This window comes from Camelus dromedarius, chromosome 5 (genome assembly GCF_036321535.1).
Source record: "Camelus dromedarius isolate mCamDro1 chromosome 5, mCamDro1.pat, whole genome shotgun sequence".
Lineage (NCBI taxonomy): Eukaryota > Metazoa > Chordata > Mammalia > Artiodactyla > Camelidae > Camelus > Camelus dromedarius.
The window spans coordinates 71,232,705-71,253,666 of record NC_087440.1 but is presented as its reverse complement, the minus strand read 5'-3'; the positions used below and the strand labels follow the sequence as shown (position 1 = coordinate 71,253,666).

Below are 20,962 nucleotides of genomic sequence, written 5' to 3'. Positions count from 1 at the left end.
GTCAAGAGGTGGCAGTGGAGACCCTGAGTGGAATTGCAATCTTGCATCCCTCACTTGCTAGCTGTGTGACTTTAGGAAAGCTATTTAATTTCTCCGTGCCTCATTTATAAAATGAAAAATGCCTACCTCAAGAGGTTAAATGAGTTAATACAGATCAAGAGCTTGAAACAGCTTAAACTTGTCACAGATTAAGTGCCCACCTAGTGATATCACTACCATTGTCATGACTACCACCACCACCATCACCACCACCACATCACCACCACCACCATCAGCCATCATCATTACCACCACAACCACCACCATCATCACCTTCATCATCATCACCACTATCACCACCACCATCATCACCATCACCTTCATCATCATCACCCCCACTATCATCGTTGCCATTAACCATGATCATTACCACAGCCACCACCATCATCACCACCACCATATCACCATCATCACCATCAACTACCACCATTACCACCACAACCACCACCATTATCACCACACCCACCACCATCATCACCTTCATCATCATCATAATCATTCTCACCATCAGCAGCAGCAGTACCATCAGCACCACCATCAACAGCTATTACTATTGCTGGTGCCACTAGGCATTAGCTCAAGTCTTCAGTGAGTTCACTAACCTTACAAAATAGTGGTTACAGAATACAGACACAGATAAAGGGGCTGAGCTCTGTGTCTGGGTGCCTTGAGGTGGTGGACACAGAGGAACTCAGATAGCATGGCTGGACACATCAAGGAACAGTGGTGGAAGACACTCAGGAGTTCTATAAAATTCTGGGGTAAGTTTGGACTCAGATCATGAATTTCAAATGAAATTTACCTAAATCCCAACGGTGCAGGGAGTCTCCTGCTGACAGCTGAGTTTTACAGTTGGGTCTGAGCCGAAGCAAAGCAGAATGCACTTCCTGGCCTCGAGGGAAATAACCAGCCTTCCTCTGATGTTCCTTAAAGATACTGAGCCACTCCGTGAACTGCAGCATCCAATGCCTCTTAAAGGTGGGAGGGGAAGGGTGCACGTGAATCAAGTGAACTGGAAGCTCTGGGTGGGTCACTGAGGAAGGCTGAGCGAGTTTCCTGAATTCCTCAAAAGAGCAGGGCAATTCCTTTGCAAGCTGGGTTGGTTTAGATACCAGACTGCCAAGGGCAGTGGCACCAAGTGGCTGACCCCACTGACTTCCTCTGAACTTCTGGATCCACACTCAGCCCATGACTCCAAGAGTCCTGTCTTTTTCTCTTGAGAGAATAGCAATAGAATGAGGTGGATGAGGCTCTGGAGTCTTAGATGCTGTGTGACTTTGGCCAAGTTACTTAAGCTCTCTGAAACGGTTTCCTCAGCTATGAAACAGAGCAAATAAGAGTGCACACCTCATTGGGTGATGGTGAGGATTAAATGAAATAGTCATCAGGCACTTAGTAGGCATCTAATAAATGCTACTATTATTGCCAGGAGGGCTCAGACTGAGGGCAAATGCCCTGCAGGGCTGGCCCCATACCCAAGACTCCTCCACATTTTTCTGCCCCTTGTTACCAAGGTGGTGAGTGAGGACTCCTCCTTTGCTGGTGGGGATGAAGCACGGCTCCATTCCTACACTCTTGGCTATTTCCAGAGCGTGCCCCTGAGATGCCCCTGGCCGTCCAGACTCCCTGCCTCCCCCCAGCTTCCTCTCCCCATCCCCCGACCCTCCCCAAGGAGGCCAAAATTGGCAGCTGCCTTCAACCAAAAATGAAATAAAATAACATTGCAAGATTAATTTCTTTGCAATCCATCAGCGAGTCTGTATTGATGGCATTGATAAACTGTTAATTACAAAATCAATGGCTATGAATTTTTTCTGCTGTCAAGGAGCCTTGGAGAGGCTGGGAGGTGGGGTGAGAGACGGACAGCAGGCTCCCGAGGGGCTGTGGTTTGGGGCCACAGCTTCTGACGTGCTCCCATCCACTCCACCTCAGCAGTGGCACCCACGGTGGCTCTTGGGGCTGCCACCAAGACCACTCCAGTCATCTCCTGGGCCCTGTCTCTCCTCCAGCTAACGCGCTGTCTGCCTGGGTGGATTTCCTCCCCTGCTGCTGGGGACAGGTCTCACCCCCACAACCTTTCATGGCTCCCTCTACTGACTCCATGAGACCATAATCTCATCACAGTCCTGGAGCCTGGTCTGACCCCAACAGCCTAACCTTCAAACAGGCCTGTTCTTTCTCCATTTCCTGCCTGAATCTGATTGCTCCACCGCGCAGCCGAGGCCTTACGCATTACCAACTCCTCCTTCTCCACTTGGAGCTCTTGTACCCGCAGAGCTGCAGGACGGCCTGGTAAATGCCACCGGGGCAAGAAGTCCAGGTTCCGGGGATCTGTCTTGCACGACAAAGTGTGTACTCAGGCAGAGCTTGACGCTCGCTGCCGCTCCTGATGGGCTCTGTCGGTCCTCAGGCACTTTGTATGTGTCCGTGTGCCTGTGTGCGCATGCACACATACGTGTGCCTGCCTCTGTGTGTTGAGATCAGGGCAAGAACAGCTGGCCGAGCTAAAGAGTCCTCTGAAAGCCCCTGCAGCTTGGCGCCTACGGGTGGGTGGAGGCGACAGATGAGTGGCCTCCCACCTCTTCACTCTCCTCTCCTGGCATGGGCAAGTGTGAGCTCTAGGTCTCGTGAGAAGTGGTCAGGAGAGTCCAAAATCAAGGATGTGTCCTCCAGGGCCTGGCCAGCCTTGCTGCGCCTCGCTGTGCTCACCCCCTGTCCTCTGCTTCCACTGGTTCCCTCTCCTCCTCTGCCCATCCAAATTCCCAGCCCCTCTGCAAGCACTGCAGAGGGGTTACCCTGCTTCCCTCTGAATAGGAGAGCGCGGGGAGGGTGTGAAACACATCCTCATGGCGTGTGATGATGGAGATCTGTCATTGTGTTTGTCACAACCGACAGAACGGTACAAACACAGAGTAAACTCTGAGGGCAACCGTGGGCTTTTGTTAATAATAATGTATCAACATTGGCTCATGAATTGCAACAAATTACCATACCAATGCAAGATGTTAATAATAGGGGAAATTGTGGTCAGGGGCTGGGGACACGGGTAGGATGGTATGTGGAACTCTATGCCCTATCTGTCAATTATTTTGTCCATCTGAATCTCTACTAAAAAAAAAAAAAACCCAAAAGCCCAACAGTGTTAGCATTCTCCAACAAAGAATACAGTACAATTTTAGAATCCTAAGGTATGTGTGAATGGTCTCTATAGAAGCATGTAAAAATTTTAATTCTTAATTTGCATTAGTTTTTTGATAAAAGAGATTTGAACTAAAAAAAAAAAAAAAAAAGCTTCCCTCTGTGTATTAGGTCAGGTTCTCTGGAGACAGACCCCTAGACAGGGCTTTGGGTGCATGGGACGTGTGGAGATTCAGGAGACAGGAAGGTGGAGAGGCAGGGTAGGGCGAGGGTGGGAGCAACCAGAGTAAGCAGGTAGCCTCAGCTTGGGCTGGATCCCATGCCAGGGGTCCAACACTTTGTTCCCCTGTGTGGGTCCCCCATCGGCTGGAGGTGCCAAGGTGGGGCTGGAACTAATCCTCCAGGCAAGGCAGGTGAAGGTAGGTCTCTTGTGAAGGGGGCGGGGGGCAGCTGTGAGCTATTAGCAGCAAGATTCCGCAGCTGGGGCACAGGAGCACTAACCCAGTAAAGGGGGTCTGACTTGGGCATCAGCATCTGCAGGGCATCAGCAGCATCCCCTGCATTCTCTACAAGGCCATTTGTTAGGGGACCAACTGTCCCGGTTTTCCAGGGCCTGAGGTTTCCTGGCACATGGAACCTCCAGTAAAAGTGTGACAGCAGCAAGCAAACTGGCTGGTTACCCTGTTTGTCCTGTCTCCACCAGGAACCAGCTCTTCCTCTTCCATATGCTGGTAACACTTGTTTCCTCTAATATTCATAATATTGATCACATTTATTGAACACTTCCTCTAGGCCAGGCACCAGGCTAAGTGCTTTCTTTATATTCAGTTGATCATTTAAAACAAAAGTGCTTGGAAGAGGAACAGGGATATCCCCACTTTACACACAGGACAGAGCTAAGGAAGATTGCCAACTGGCCCAAGGTCACACTGCTACTAAGTGCCAGAGCTAGAATTTTAACTTGGGTCCAAGCTGAACTTGACTCAGACTTGAGCAATTAATGACTGCATGCCGCCTTGCAGTGGAATTATGTGTATGCATGCTTGACACTCTCTCTTGCAAAGGGACCCCGCCTTTCTCCTTCTTCTGCAACCTTGACCCCTGCCCCAGCTCCTGGCCTGTACCTGCAGAGGGTGGACACCCTCTAAGTGTGGATACAGGTTACATTCGGGCTCATTCACCTGCGTTACCAACACCAGCCCCTCTCTCCAAATAGTCCAGCCAGAAGTTGGTTGGGGCTAAAGAAATGCAGTGAGGCCTCCTTTTTAATACCAGGAAAGGTTTCTCTCTTGGGCCTGAGCAATTTGAGTGGGAGATTAATGGAGTGGGTATAGGCTTGGAGTTGATTCTGGAATTAGAGGACCTTGGTTCGAGTCCTAGGGCTGACCCTCTTTAACTGTGTGACCCTGGGAAATTTGTAAGCCTCAGTTTCCACATCTGTAAAATGGGGTTAAAATAATAACTTTGCTCATAGAGTTGACTGTAAGATGAAATCAGTTCATGGCTAATTGATTTAACTTGGTTGAGTACTTATCATGTGCCAGGCATGTTGTAAGCATAGTGATATATAGATAAATCCCTTCATAGTCTTGTTGGGTAGAGATGGTTTATGGTCCCCATTTTACTGATGGAGAGACTGAGGCAGAGTGAAGTGAGGCACAGATTGGTCCAAGTGGTAGAAGCAGGATTTGACTCTCAGCAACCTGGCTCTCGAATCTGTGCTGTTAACCCTTGTGTTCATCTGGTCTGTAAGGCTTGAGGAATACTCAGCCAGTGCCAGGCTTCACCACCATCTTTTCGATTCTGCACCCCCCCCATCCCTTGCACAATCTTCAATGACAAAAAGAATCTCAGTGTCTTCACACCATCCCTATCTCTACAGCAGCCCTACTCACAGGCCAGGAGCTGTGCCTCCCACGCCGGGAGCTGTGCCTCCCACCCCCTCCCCAGCCCGGAAGTGCCCCCTGCAGGCCACACTCCCGCCCTTACCTGAGTTGGCCAGGGCCAGGGCCTTGAGCGTCACAAACTCCTCCTTCTCCACCTTGAGCTTCTTGTACCTGCGCACCAGCTGCAGGATGGCCCGGTAGAGCTCCAGCAGCCCCGCCAGGCGGGAGTGCTCCTCGTCCATGATGTAGTCCTCGGCATACACCAGCTTGTCGTCGTAGGGCAGCGAGCGGAACACGATGCCCAGGATGAGGATCTCCATCCAGGCGCTCTGCAATAGGCTCATCTGGTCCCCCAGAGAGAGGCTGGAGAAGCCTGTGGGAGGGGGCATGTGGGCAGCCGCGGTCGGGGGCAGATCAGGGGTCCCCGGGCACCTCCAGATCCTGCCCCGCCCTCTTTCCCTCTGGACTCATTGTCCTTCCCGTGGTGAGTGAGTCAGACACAGAATTTGTAGAAAAGACTTACGTAAGAAGAACTCGGTCAATGCTGACAGTTGTTACTATCAGTACTACCGTTAGTCCCATTTATTTTATAAATGTCTGGAGAAGCTCTTTGATTCATTAAACACATGTGTAGTTTTTGGAGTTACTGAATTCATAGCAGAATCAGGAGGTGGCAGTACAGGGTCCTGTCCACTCTGAGGAGTTTCCAGGTCTCCCTATATGCTCGAACCAGGGGCAGCTTTGGTGTTTTAAAGTGACATCTGATCCTCAGTGCAGAGTCTCAGCTGTGCCGAGACCCGGGCGCTCAACCAGGAAGGAGGAGTCAGATGCTCCCGGCCAGTGACCTCCAGTGACCACAGCCTGACCTTGTTAAGAGCTGTGTTCCTTCCCCAAACCTCAGCTTCCTCATCTATGAAATGGGTATAATAGTAGTGCCTGCTTCAGAGAGAGCAGTGACGTATAAATGAGACAGTGACTATAAAACATGCAGGACATTTACTGAGCTCTTATTATTATTAATGATGAGATGACAGTCTTCTGCAAAATGAGAATAATATACTGGAACTGTATTATATATGCACTCAGGTAAACTCATTACAATATTGATTTAAGAGAAAAGGGAAAAAAAGAAAGGAAGGGAGCAGGTAGGGAAGCAGGGAGGGAGGAAGGCAAGGAGGGAAGAAGAAAGTTGATTTTCAAATATCTTGGTCACTAAACACAAGGCAGTATGTTCAACCAGAAGCTCCATGATGGTTTCAACACTGACTAGGCCAGATGAACCAAAAAGGAAAGTTATCCACCAAGCCGTTTGCACTGTGTGCCCGTCACAGATAGCTGAAATTAAGGAATCTCCAGGGGTAATTTCGCTGATGTAGGACTATTTACTTCACTTGCTGACCTAGAACCTAACCCGGCTTGGACGTGGTGTTCTGATGCGGGTGTGGTAAGATGGCGCATGGGAAGCACTTAGCACCTCCCCCCCACACACACTCAGCAAACCTGAACTAGGAAGGTGGTGATGGCTGGAGTCGTTACTATTACTGCCATTGTTGTTGTTAGCATGCTATTGACATGACTTTCTTCTCCCCCACCGACTGGAGGCCTGGGGTGATCCCAAGCCTCTGGTCTGGCCCAAGGCTCTGGGTTTCCATGGGATCTATCCCACCCTCATCTGCTGTCCTCTGTCTCTAAAAGCCACTGTCCCTCCCCATTTCCAACCAATGCAACCAGTGTTCAACTTTACGGGGTGTCCAGGGGATGCACCCTTTGTGCGGCAGGTCCCCTTACCCAGCGAACACCCTTTTGGTCTGACCATCTTGATTAGCAGGCCGATCTGTACAACCTGCACCTGGGATCACCACCTGGCTGCTGGCATCCCCGCATCTGATCGCCCACAGAGCTGGCGCAATGATACCGACGACATGGGGCAAGCCTGGATTGATGCACCTTCTCGGGGGAGAGGCCAAGGCACAGAGGGGTCGGGTGCACATGTGTTGTTGTCCAGATCAGCGTGGGAGAGGGTGTGTGGCTGCCTGTGGCAGTGGGGAGAGCCGGGAGGTAATGAAAGATAGATAGAAATGGACATCCAATTTCCCTTATCGGGCCTCTGAGCGGGAGAGGCCTTGGGCGACATTAATTAACAGATACCAATCAGCCAGCACAGGAGGGTGTGTGTGCGGAGGGACGTGTGGGGCTGCACTGGGGGCGGGGGTCTGAAGGCAGACAGACTGGGAGGGAAGGTGTAGGAGGTGAACGGGGCAAAATTAATAGACAATTGAATTGGAAGGTGGCAGAGGGGGAGGTGGTGTAGGAGTGAGGTTTCTGGAAACGAAAGAGAAAAGCCTCGTGGGAAGCTAATTACTAGAAGAGTGTGAACAGCATGCTCCGGGCCCCTTCGTTCATTCCAGATACTTACTGAGGATCTACTAAGTGCCAGGCCCTGTGCTAGGCATTGGGGACAGAATGACTGGCTCAAACCAGAACTGGTCGCTGCCTTCGAGAGCTCAGTCAAGAGGGAAAGACACAACCCAGGTGACCACACGTCCCCACGAGGTTACAGCTGTCCGAAGAGCTACAGGGAGATGGAGGGCTCTGAGAACTCACAACGGCGGAACGTGGCCCAAAGAGAAAGTCAGTTCGGGGGACCTTGCAGAAAAGGAGACTTTGGGGCTGAGCTCTGAAGGGTGAGGTGGGGCCCTGACCAAGCACGGGGCCTGGTGCAAAGAAGGTGCCCCATGAACATTCTGGGCACACAGGACAAAATGGACAGATGCCACTGGGCCGACTCCTAGGTGATGAGACAATGTGCCAAAAGAACTCGGTTAGACCCTCTCAGTCATTTAGACCGGAGTCCAGATTTAGCTGTCTTTGCTTATTGTGTCTGAGTCAGAGACAGGCCTGCAGGGCGGGTGGCGGGTGGAGGGAGGCTCGCCTTGGAGATGTGGGGCCACCATTGAGGATGCAGCTGAGACCTGTGTGCACACCCCTCTGCTAGGCTGGTCTGAGGAGACTTTGCCCCTGACTCCTCTCTAAGAATTTCTCCTAGAAACAACACAGAGATAAATGTGAAAAGGGTGTTTGTTAGATCCGCTTGTAATGACCCAAAACAGGAGACAACCTAAGTGTAACCAATGTGATACATGCACTTATTATATAAATGTACTTCTTAGCAGATGAATGGCGTATCAGAAGCCACTAGAAAGAATGAGGAAGAACTATTTGTGTGGATGTGGAAAGATACCCAAGAGCCCAAGGCGGACGTAACTGTTAAGGGCACAGATGCCAGAGCCAGCCTGTCTGTTGGATTCCTACCTCTGCTGGCCACTGGCTGTGACCCTGGGCATGGTTTCTGTGCCTCAGTTTCCTCATCTGTAAAATGAGAATAATAATAGTACTTAGCTCATGGAGTTTTTTGGATTAAATGAGCTAACGTGTGGAACACTCAGAACACGGCTTAGCTTACTGGTAAATGCTACTACTTTATATAACCAAAGGAAAAAAGTGGTGCGTAAAGCACTGTTATGGTATGAGCCATGGTGGGTAAGGAGAAAACACACACACACACACACACACACACACACTGGCTATACCCATACAGGACTTTTCCAGAATGATGCTTAAGAAAGAGAGAGGATTTGGAATGCACAACTTCCACCCCTCAGCCACATCTTTACCAGAAGCACAAATTCTTTCTTTCATTAAATCCAAACAAAGGGGCTGAAGCACTCCTCCCTAGCCTTCAGCAGTGCACGCTTCACTTCTGCATTTCTGGGCTGGGCTGGGTCTCTGCCTCCATCAAGTGATCAGCAATTCTGGGACAGAGGGGCTGCTGGGAGAGGCTGCACGTGGCCCGTGACCCTGGGAGTGCCCCAGCTGGATGCTCACGGCCCTCTCTTCCTACCTCTCCCACCTTGAGCTCTGCTGCCCCTGGAAAGTTACTTTATCTGTACCCACTGATCTAATAACAGTCAGGCTCTTCCTAAGCCCCCATCCCCCAGCGATTTGATGGCATGAGCTCCTAGAATTTAAAAAAAAAAAAGGGCACATAATTTGTGGCAAGTGGAGTTCATAATCTGTTAATTTATTATCGTTTCTGTCGACCTGGAGGGCCATTAGCAGAGGTAATAAAGGGAGATGTAATTATAGGATCTGAGGCCACTCCAGACACAGCTGCTGTCACTCGGCAGCCCATATTTCATTGGCCACTGGCATTCTCTCCCCAGCGTGAGCCAGACGCTGGCTACCTGGAAGCAGGGCCGCTGAGGGACCCCCCGGTGAGGAGACCTCTGGGGGGGGGTCCCCTGCAGAGGCCGTGCACAAGTCAGCCTGGGCCGTGCAGGCCGGAGGTGACGCACCAAGGGCGGGCAGGAGGAGGCGGTCCTGGCTGGGGTACCCTTGGGGCTGCCGGGGGTGGAGGAGGATAACGGCTAATAACATCTGGAGGCTGCAATTCATCAAGTGATGCTCACTGCCTGTGAAAGGTTGTTGCCTCTTGTTCTAATCTCCCGCTCATGGGGAATGAGAGGTGGACACTCTATAAAGACTTGGGCTTATACCTGGGCAACCCAATACTTGGGAAACTCAAGCCTGTGTTGGGGTGGCCAACTTCAGACTGATTCCAACAAAGAATGGCTGCTATTCTGAGAGAATCACAATCAGCCCTTGCAAAAGTGTCCTGTGTTCAAAAATATGGAGGAAAGGGATGGGAGAGCTGGGATCGAGTTCGTGATCAAATGATCTTTCCGTCCAGCTAAGCTGGTCGCTCACTGTACAGCACCTAATGCCCTTCTGGACTTTTCCTCCAAGGTCCCTGCCCATCTATCCTGAAGCCTAACGTATGCTCTACTCTCTCCCCCGAAGACCATGGCGTCCCTCCCGCCTCTGCACTCCATCCTGTGCTTCTTCCTGCTGCATTCTAAGCATCTGCCTTTTCACGTGTGAGAAACAGGAGGTGGGAAATGGGTGGGTAGAGAGGAAAGAAGACTGGCTGTGGTGGGTGTAACTGTTGAGCTGGGTAATGGCGGTTCACTACACTATTTGGCTTACTTTTGTTTGAGATTTTCCACGAAAAACTTTTTAAAAAAATTATTTATCTTATTCCCAAATGAGACCATTAGGGTAAAAATTCATTGAATCCTTTGGATCAGCCACAACTCCTCCTTACATACAATTAATTCTCAATAAGTGTATGCAAAAGCAAGTATGACGCACTGTCTGTGTGCCAGGCTCTGGACTAGAGGCTGGATGGTACTGAGGCATGAGATGCAGTTTCCTCTGCCTAATTCAGGGCAGTGGCTTGGGCTCCACTCCAGAGCTCTAATCTGAGCCCTCTTAAGAAGCCAGTCCTTCTGTCTGTCCAGAAACCAAGATGGACAGGAGCTGACACAAGTCCCAGGGTGGGACCCTGGCTCTCATCTCTACTCAACCTGCCCTCTTGCTCATTCTTTCTCTTTCTAAGAGCTAGTGAGCAGGTCTTCAGATGAGTTTTCCGTCTAATCTGAGATGGGATTAAGTCGATTAGTTTAACTATATCAGGCACTTGATTATGTCATCACCCTTAATATGAGGTTTACATGCAGTGGCAGGAGACCTTGTTAATTAATTTTACCTTAAACACTAGAAGGTCAGGCCCAAATAATTCAGCATGCAAATTTATGCAAAATAGGCAAATTAGCAAGAGACAGACAAATGAGCCCCTATGTTTATTTTATTTTTTAATCAAAAAGAATTCAGCTTTGGACAAGGAGAAATGATGATGTGAAAGGAGGCTTTTAATACTATTAGCAATGACTGCGACCACGGTCACGGTCTCTGCCATTTATCCAGCGCCCACTGTGTGTGGAGGCTGGGCTGAGTGCACCATATCCTCCCAGCAACCCAGTGACGGAGGCTCTATTACGAGTCTCATTTCACAGGTTTGGGCCCTGAAGCACAGAAAAATGCAGTATCTTGCACAAAGCCAGTAAAGATAGTGCTGGGATGAGAGCGCAGGTCTGCCTGAATCCCAAGTCTGTACCCTCAGCAACCATTCTGCTCTGCCCACTGCCCTCTTGGTTGGGCACAGACAGGAGGTGGAGCCGTTAGGTGGGAAGGAAGATGGATGCAGGGGAGGCAGTGCCTCCTGGTTGGACTCCACCCCTTGGGAGGTACCATGGGTGGGGTGGGCGGTGGGTAGAAGGCAGTGACCCAGGGGCCCCACCAGGAGCCACTCCTGAGCCATTGCTATGATCCAGTATCTGCTGAACCCGGAAGAGGAGTGTGTGGTGGGAAGGGGTGTGTGCAGGCGGAGCTGTGCCCTATTTGGCCCTGGGTTAGTAGAGCAATCCAGGCTGAGGTGTCTTAAGCAGTGGCCTGACCCCACACCGGTGCTGAATCAGCACAGGGCAGATTGAAAAACTACTGAGTGTGTAATCCCAAGAAGCTGAGCTCCTTAGTAAGGGCGCTCCAGCCCAGATCCCCAGGGAGCGCACCCCGAGTCAGGGAGTCCCTGTGGAAGAAATCCTAGGCTTCCGCCAGCTGAGTGACACTAACACCCACTCTGAGCCATCGTCTGCAGGAAGGCTCCTTCCTGTAAGTTAGCTGTGCACAGAACATCTTATATAAGGACTTTCTGACTTGCCCCAGTCAACTGCGAGCTTTGGCATCTCAAGTCTAGGACACCTTTGCTACATAACCAGGCATGCTGTATTCATCCTTCACAGCCGGCAGCCAACACAAAAAGCATCTACGGATAGGAAGATAAACTGTCGCTCGACACATAGCTAGGAAGAATCCGAGTCCACAGCGGGTCATTGCCAGGGGAGAGCAGGATGTCTCCACCATGCTCTGAGCCAAGCTGTTAGAACTGTCAAGGAATTAACTGCACAGACTTTAGAAAGCTCCCCAACCAGGGTGTAATGAATATGTGGGTATCGGCATCTAAAAACCAAATTAAACATCAGCCCCCTCCCTATATCCAGAATGAAAAAAGCTCCAAGAGGGGCTTGGGGCCGCATGCAATGAAGAGGAGTCCATATCACTCGAAACATGTGCATTACACGTACTTTTTATGCCAGAAATGATCTTAAAATCACAGAATCCAAACTAAAAGACAAACTTCCCTTAAGACCAGGCAAGTGGCAGTAGCAAGCATGCAACTGATGTCAGCAGGTGCCAGAAGCATCACACATATGCTCGCATTTTATCCCCACATCAAAGCCCAGAGAGGTTAGGTGACCCACCCAGGGTTGCACAGCTAGCAAGTTGCAGACCCAGAACTTGAATCCCAATCTCATTCCCCAGCCCATATTCTTAACCACTCCACGTTACTGTCCTCTAATAAGAAGCAAGAGAGTCAATCCCTCTTCTGTGTTGTTTTCCAGCAAATTTCCAATAAGGTCTATGTGAAAACCCTACTCTTTGGCCTTTAAGAATCCAAAGAACTTGCTTTGATTATTACATAGTGTAGAAACAATCGTAGCCCCACTTGAATGATAACCAGTTCTGAAGAGCCCCCAGCGGCTCAGGAATATTACTGGATGTTCCAAACACCTGCTCACTTCCAATCCCACAGGGACAGAGCCCAGATTAAAACAGAATTGCCAAGGTTCCACTGGGCTCCTGGGTCCCGGGCTCCCATGCATCAGGACCAGAGACGTGGGGAAAGTGGCTTCCAGTCTCTGACTACACTCTTCCCCGGGTCTTACAGGACTCACCTGGGATGTGCTTGGCCCAGCCAATGATGACCACGAGCTCCCTGTCCGCCAGGTCACAGAGAGTGGTCAGAGCCTTGATGTCACCCTCTGGCATGCCGGGGGGAGGCATGGCGTAGAGTTTGTCCGGCTCAGCCACCAGCAGGTAGGAGACAATTTTAGTCACTGCAATGACCAAAGGGAGAATGTAAATGCCGGGAAAAAGAGGAAAGGGGCCAAGGTGGAGTCTGGGATGGTTCAGGAAGGAAAGTCAGGCTCCAAGGAGCCCCAGGAAGGTCAAACATGGCTAGACTCTCCCCTTCCTTTCTGATGCCATTAAGTTGCTGGCTGTTGAGAAATATCCTCCAAGGTAAGTTGCCCAGTGAATTCTTTTAAGTGGCATCTGCTTTGGGTGGGAGGTGAGGGGGCATGTTCTGGATGCTGGGCCCATGCCTTCTTAGAACCATGCTTCACTGGGAGCCATGTTCTATAAACCCCGAAGGAAAGGCCTTCTGAATGAAGCCTGAAGTACCTGACACCAATGCCAGATGCTGGTGCTGCTCTCCGTGACCCTCCCAGTGCCCCCTAACCTATCTTGCAAAGACGGCATTTCCCCTAAAGGGATGCCAGATGTTCCAGGGACAGATGCTAGCAAAAGCAGTGTGGACCGCCCTGCACTCACAGGGCTTTTTAGCAGGAGGAGAAATCTGCAAGCTCAGGTACGGGCTGCTCTCTGAGTCCAGCCGTCGCTTGTATTTCTGGCGGCCTCCACGCACTCGGTCAAGGCGCACACCTGTTGGGGAGGAAAGGGGGAAGGTCTCGGGGTTATTCGCGGACATCACCAGGGGTGTTAACACTGACTTTGGAATTTCAACAATGGCTAAATCTTTTGGGACTAGCCCAGATGGCCTTTTATAGCTGCCCCAGGGCCAGCCTCAGGCCAGGTGGTTGGACAATCCTAAAATAATTGTCTTCATAGTAATGGCTCATCCTGGTTGCCCTGAGGCCTGATCCTGACTCTCTGGATTCAGCATCCTCCAGAAATCCATCCCTGGCAACCTTCAGCTGTTAAGTCTTTCAGTTTCCAAAGGCAAAGCACAACAAAAGCACTCTTCCAAGTGTTGGGGAAAGAAGACACATTATTGCAGACCTGCTGTGAATGCAGGCAGGACTGAGTTAGCCATGGGCAGCACCTCCACAGAGCTAAAGAAAAGATTTTCAAACTTTTCACATAAGAAGCATCTAGGTAGGCATTTGTTACAAATGGCAATTTCTGGATCCCACCCTCAGAGATTCTAGGTTTCAGTACTAGATAGAGTCTGTCTTCTACCAAAGCCCTCGTGGGATGGAGACGCAGGGGGTTCTGGCCACACCTGGGAAATCCATGCCTAGAAATATCTCAACAGCAGGTGCCAAAGTGGTTGTGGCCACTCCACACTGACACCCATTTCCAGGAGTGAGGCCCTATCCTAGGGAGACCTGTTATTGTCACTGGGTCTTATACAGCCCTCAAGAAACCTGCCCCGCCCCAGCTCCTGCTGTCTAGACAGACACGTTGGTACCATTTGCCTCGCAGGCAGGGCGGAAAGGGCCTCCAGCGGGCTCCTCAGCCCAGGGTACACAAGCCTATGTGTGGCCACCAACCTATGTGGCCTGACCTGAAAAACTGGGTGAGACCCATCGACTTAGCTCCAAGTGAGAACTAACACAGGAAGCAGAGCGGCTCTCCTTTCCTTACTATGAAATGGACCTTGGCTAGAACACAGAAGTCAGAACCAGAGTCCCCAGAGGGAGCAAGCTCTGTGGCCTCAGCCTCGGAGGTGACCAGCAACATTCAACCCTCCTCCCTTCCCCAAAGGTCAGCAGCATCATATGCACAGAGACCCAGACAGCTGGTCTTTAGGCTCCGTCTTTCCCTGGCACTTCCTCCTGAAGTCTGACCCTCCTTCCATCCTCCTAGCCCATGGGGGTGCACAGAGGGCAAGTAGGACGCTGTAAGCACACCAAGCCAGGCTGCCCTGGGGGGACGGTCACTGCTCAGCATTTCAGCAGCAGCATCCTTTGTATCCCACAACCCGGCACTTCTGCACCTGATGCGGAACACGGCTGTAGCAAACTTCCTTTTCAGGGAGACAGTCTGCCCAGCATCCCATCCCTGCTTCCTATTTCAAGGCAATTCCCCTGTGGGGGTCATCTTATTGGGGAGGCAGCTGTAGTGCCTTCAGCAGGGCAAGGAGGTGGGCAGATGCCACTTCTGTCACTGACTCCATGTGGAATATTCTCTTCTTATACAGGGCCCGGCCCTTTGTGGGTGTTCAGGTAAGTCTTGATACACACAGGAATGAATGCACCCCCATCCTTCCAACCCCTATCCAGGATGGGTGCGTCTTCCTGGGCCCCAGTAACACACTGGGCTTTCCCTACTGACTAAGTGCCCTTAGACCAGGTCTGCTCACCATCCCACTCTAGGGTCTGTCACAATATCCAATGCACCACTTGGGTGCTTAGAAAATGGGAGCTGTCATCATGACCATCACTCTTCCCCAGCACTGTGTACACCACTGGTAAGTCACATTGATAATGAGAACAACCTAACTTGTGGAGGACTTTCTGGATGTGTTGACTGTTTAATCTACAGCTAGAAAGCAGGTGCTATTCCCATTTTACAAACAAGAAAAACTGAGGTTCGGAGAGATTTAGTAATTGCCCAATAAATGAGCTAGTATCTGCGCTCTTTGCTGTTCCGGGGTATGACCTCCTGGGGCACAGCAGGTGTAAACTCCCTAAATTTTCTCCGCTAGATCTTTACAGCACAATGGTCAATAGCTCCAACCAATAAATGTATCAATTAACAGGTTATTCTGTTAAAAGAAAATAGCCTTTTGGGTTTGATTATGCACAAATTGATACCTGGTATGAGATATGTTTGCTCTCCTCATGTCCTGTCTGCTTCTCTGAGTCCTACTCAATGCACAAGCCCCAGACACTCCAGCCCACAGGACCCAGCCAGCAAGGTCGCAGGCCCATCTCTGCCCCTTAGGGATTACGTGGCCTTGATCTCATCATCAGACGCAGGGGAGGAGGCAGTGGTAATACCCACTCTGCTCCTGCACACGGCTTTCCTGACAAATGGCATAATAGTGGGAAAATGATCGGTAAATGGGAAAGTGGTTTCAGGAGCCAGGTGAAGCCATCTCTCCCGTGGTTCTGTGCCTCCACATCCACCTGACACTTCACGTGCCACCTCTGACTCAATGGGCTCTTGGAGGACGGGGCCCAGGTCTGCCCTGTTTTCTGAGCTCTCCCTTCCCCTGCGCACTGTCCCATGGTCAGGGTTTGCCAATCATCATTTATAGGGTAGAAGGGTCCTGGGGCATAGACCTGGGACCCCCAGGCTGGGGGCAGATGGCCCCCCCACCTAAGCGAACAGCTTGCAGTACTCCCAAAGGCAGTTCACATCCTGCATGCACACTTGAAGGCCCAGTTCAAGTATTATCTCTACTGGGAAGCCCCTCCAGACAACCCCTGGCAGAGCTGGCCGCACCCTTCTTGGGTTCCCTTTTGCTCATTCTCTATTACAGCAACTCTGGTCTAAACGACTCTTCATAATACACTGTACGCCCATCTCCCTGGGGGACTGTGGGAAACTCCCAGGCAAGGACTTAACACTTATCTTTGCAGCCCAAGCTCAGCACCCAGTCCATGGTCAGTAATCAAGTGTCTGAGTAAAATGATGTGCCCAGTTAAATGAAGCCTTTTGGATTTAGCAAACAGAAGAATCTGGGGATTTGGTCCTTTCCCCAGCTTCCATTTGTCCTTCCAGCCTCCAGAAATTCACTGAGCCCATTTGTCATGAAAGTTTCTCCTTGTATTGAGCTAAATTCTGTTTCCAGATCACATCCTACCCTCCACCCCATCCAGCAAGACTATCCCCTCTTCCACAGGACACCCCCTTATGGACTTGAAAACCCCTGGACACCCTCCTTCCACAGCCAAGCATCCTTTATTGTCTACATTTGTTTTTAGGCCAGTCACCTCCTCATTGTCTATGCATTTGTCTTTATTTGATGTGATCTTCTCTGCACTGAGAAAAGTCAGCCCCTCAAGGGCAGAGACAGTGGACAGAGGTCTGAATTCCTCTGTACTTTGCTTAACTTCTTTACCAATATGTTTTTATGTTTTCTTGAATATGCTGCTCACAATTTTAGTAAACAAACAGCAGCCCTTCCCCAAAAGGTAATGGTATGGACTGGATTTTCATCTTGAGAGCTGCAGTGATGTATCATGAATCCTTTAGAAGAGGATCACAAAATTCTAACAGTTGGGTCTGGCAGACATGATTAGCTGTCTACCTAATTCTTATTCCATTCCCCCTCTTCCATGCTCACAGAACCTAGATTTTGTTCAGAGAGATAGTGAGCCCTAGCCAGTCCTAGCAATCCCGTTCCCCACTTTCTCAGTTTCTCAGGTAACCAAGGTTGGTCATATGACCTGGTTCTGGCCAATGGGATATAAAGGTATGTCCACAGTGGGGGGCTTCTGGGAATGGTTTTGCTTTTCTGATAAAAGAGACTGACATGGTTGTTACAGCTTTTTGCCTTTCTCCTGCCCTGACTTGGAGGGTAAAGCCCACAACTGTGGCAACCACCTTGCAACCATAAGGTAATCATGTGAGGACACCAAAGAACACCAGAGAAGAAAGGAAGAGCCCAGGTCCTTGCCACTGTGGCTGGTTTGCCCACGTAGTGCTAGCATTCGCCCATCTCTGGACTCCTTGTTCGGCAAAGAAATCAATCTCATTTATCAATGCTTAAGCCACTAGCAGTCAAGTTCTCTGTAACTTGCAGCAGAAAGCAATCTTCGCTGATACAATGGGCAATTACTTCTCAAATTAGGATGCTGAAGTCTTACAGACAGCAAATGGAAAAAAATAAAGGAGGGGACTTGAACCTGAAATGAGTGTTGCCTTGTTGTTTATGTCCTTATATTAGCGAAATATCTAAAAACTAGGCTCAGGGAGCATATTAAAATACTAATTAACTTACAATTACTGTCCAGGATGATCAGATTGTATCACCTTATCGATAGTTTCTGAATTTAAGAAAGCATCAATAATACTCTCATGTAAATTGTACCAGATCTCCAAATACTATAATAAATACTTATCCTTTGTGTTCACTGCTGTTCAACACTGTTTAATCCCTCAGCATTTAAGTATTCATTAACGTGTCGTGACTACTAAAAAGAATGCATGTACCTGTGGAGACTGAGTCCTTTAGCTGAGCCCAGGACCAGATAAGGACCTGTCCCCCTTCTTGGTCAATATAGTAATCCCCTTAAATCCAATAGACACACGTATAAGCAGAAGTTCACCTCTACTGACCAGTTGTTACCTGGTGCTGCCCCCGCTCTAAGCAGTGTAGGTATATTACTTCACCTCAGGATTGCAACAACCCTCTGACGGAGCTTCTATTATTATCCTATTTTACAGATGGGGAAAGTGAGGCTAAGAGAGGTAGAGTAACTTGTCAAAGCTACGTAGGAAGGGATGCATTCTGATTCCAGATCCCAGGCTGTCCACCACTCTGTCTCCTATGTCATCCTATGTCTCTCAAAGAGCTCAGAGTCTCTGTGGTAGAAGAAAGGCAGCAGAGAGACCCAATGCCAGGGGCACATTGCACAACCATCGGGGACCATTCACCTAGAATTCTGTCTCAATGTGCCTCAGAGCACCCTGCTGCGATCTGTGCGGCCTCAGCTGAGAATAGCCTCCTTCCTTGCTGGTAGGAGGATCCTGCCCTGAGGCCACTGGAGTCAGCTTCCTTACCAGCAGCCTTCTGTGCTGGTGGCCAGGCTGGCTGTTCTCAGTTGGCTCTTCCAGTTCCACACACAGCTCTTGTCTGCCCTGCCCCCTCACCTGGGATCTCTTATCTTCCAGCCAGAGGCACTGGAGACACCACCACAGAAGGTCAGAAAGCAGGGACGGAGGTATTTATTCCTAACTCCAGCCCCTCTTCCCCACTTCCTGCTGAGCAGAAGCATGACTTTGACCTCAAGTACAGCCCCAGTTCTCCCTGGCTTCCTGGAACAGCTCATCCCTGGTCTCTCCAGACTGAGATTATTAAAAGCTCTCTCCTTTTACCAGTCCTGGGGTGTGTCACCCCCTCTGGCTGGTTCCCTCAACCCCACTCATCCTCTGTAAATAGTTCCTTCATAAAATCCTATTTGGTGGCCCTACTAGGGGACATCTGTACCTCTCTGGCCCTGATCAAGACAGTGGGGAGGTGGGCTGTGCTTGGTCACCCTCGCAAGGAAGAAGGGGAGGACAGTGTGAACAGAGGGAGTAAGCAAGTCGATGCAGAGATGCTCCATTATCAAGTCTGGATGCAGACACTCAGGGCCTCCCCAGCTGTGGCTTGCTACCTGGCCTGGTGACTGTTTTAAAAGTAGCAACAGTGCGGAGGCCCAGAGAGGTCTGTGCCTCTAAAGCAGAAGAAAGAAACACTAGCCTCAAGGTCAGGCTTGACTTATCCCTTCCTATCTGAGTGACCTTGAGCATGTTTCTTCACCCCTCTTTGCCTCAACTTCTGCACCTGTACAATGGGATAATATATATAATAATACATATCTCAATTATTGTGAAGATTAAATGAATTAGTATCTGTAAAGTATCTAAAATATTGTAGATGGCACGTAGTGTGAGTTCAGGATTTGCAGATAGTAACTACTATATAGAAAATGGAGAAACAGCAAGGTCCTACTGTATAGCACAGGGAACTGTATCCAGTATCTTGTAATAGCCTATAATGAAAACGAATATGAAAAGGAATATGCATGCATGTATAACAGAATCACTATGCTGTACACTAGAAATGAACACAACATTGTAAACCAACTATACGTCAATAAAAGCAAAGCAAAACAAAACAAACCCCACTTCACCTTCAAACTGTTCAGTATCGTGACTTTATTAAGGTAAATATTCTGCTGTGACATTGCATTTACAGTTCAGCAAGATGTTACCATTGGGAGAAACTGGGTTAAATGTACATAAGATCTCTCTATATTATTTCTTTCAACTGCATATGAATCTACAATTATCTCAAAATAAAGGTTAATTAAATTTTTAACTACTTGTGGAAGTGTAAAATGGTCCACCTGTTGTGGAAAGTAGCTTGGCAATTCATCAAAAAGCTAAACAGAATTATCATGTGACCTAGCAATTCCATTCCTAGGTCTATACTCAAAAGATTCGCTATCAGGACCTGGAACAGATACTGATATGCCAATGTTCACAGCAGCATTATTCGCAATAGCCAAAAGGTGGAAGCAACCCAACTATCCACTAACATACAATGTAGGCTTATACATACAATAGAATATTATTCAGTCATTAAAAAGAATAAAGTTCTGATACATGCTATGACACGAATGAACCTTGAAAACATTATGCTAAGTGAAATAACCCAGACACAAAAGGAGAAATGTTGTATGATTTCACTTATTAAAAATAGCTAGAATAGACAGAAAGTAAATTGGAGGTTACCAGGAGCTGGGGGGAGGGGAGAAAAGGGGGGTATAATGAATACAGTTTCAGCTTGGGATGATGAAAAAGTGTTGGATAAGTGGTAATGGTTTCAAAACACTGTGGATGTGCTTAATACCTTTGAATTGGACACTTACAAATGGTTTTTAAAAGGTGAATTTTGTTGTATATATTTTGCCACAATTTAAAAAAACAAATAATGCAATACACCTAAAACCATTGAATCGTACACTTTAAAATGGGTGAATTTTACCTCAATAAAGCTGTTAAAAGATTTTAAAAAATACTTCACCTTTCTCTGGCTAGTGGAATTAAATACCATAAAATGTGTGAAACACAGCAATGTGCTTAGGATGCAAGAGGCACTCAGTGGTAATCTCTTTCCTTTCATCTACCTGTTGAAAGTGGAAGCGTCTACCTTGAACTGCCAGCTTTCTTCATGGGAAGAGAAACACATCCCCTTAGTATAACTACTATAGGTCAGATGTAACTTAAACAAAAACTCTGAAGTAACTAGGGTTCAGAGAGGTTGCATAATGTGCCCAGGGGTACACAGCGCCAGCACAGGTGCTCTCTTGAATATGCCAACAAGGCAGAGGGGCCACCTCTGTCCAAAACCAGGACCACAGGTGGACCCCCACCAACCCCCAGCAGTCTCTGTGGCGGTGTCCCCATATCCGCAG

The 20,962-nt window shown here is 49.1% G+C and overlaps 1 protein-coding gene across 6 annotated transcripts in view; it reads right to left on the bottom strand.

Moving 5' to 3' along the window:
* The window catches only part of ESRRB (estrogen related receptor beta), a 155,777-nt gene that overhangs the window by 4,009 nt on the left and 130,806 nt on the right, over nt 1-20,962 (bottom strand). For all 6 annotated transcript variants that reach the window (XM_064486141.1, XM_064486142.1, XM_064486140.1 and 3 more), the window contains 3 exons: nt 13,416-13,526; nt 12,758-12,919; nt 5,167-5,436 (listed from right to left, as the gene is read on the bottom strand). In XM_064486141.1, the coding sequence (XP_064342211.1) occupies nt 5,167-5,436; nt 12,758-12,919; nt 13,416-13,526 (543 nt within the window). The remainder of the gene's footprint in view (nt 1-5,166; nt 5,437-12,757; nt 12,920-13,415; nt 13,527-20,962) is intronic.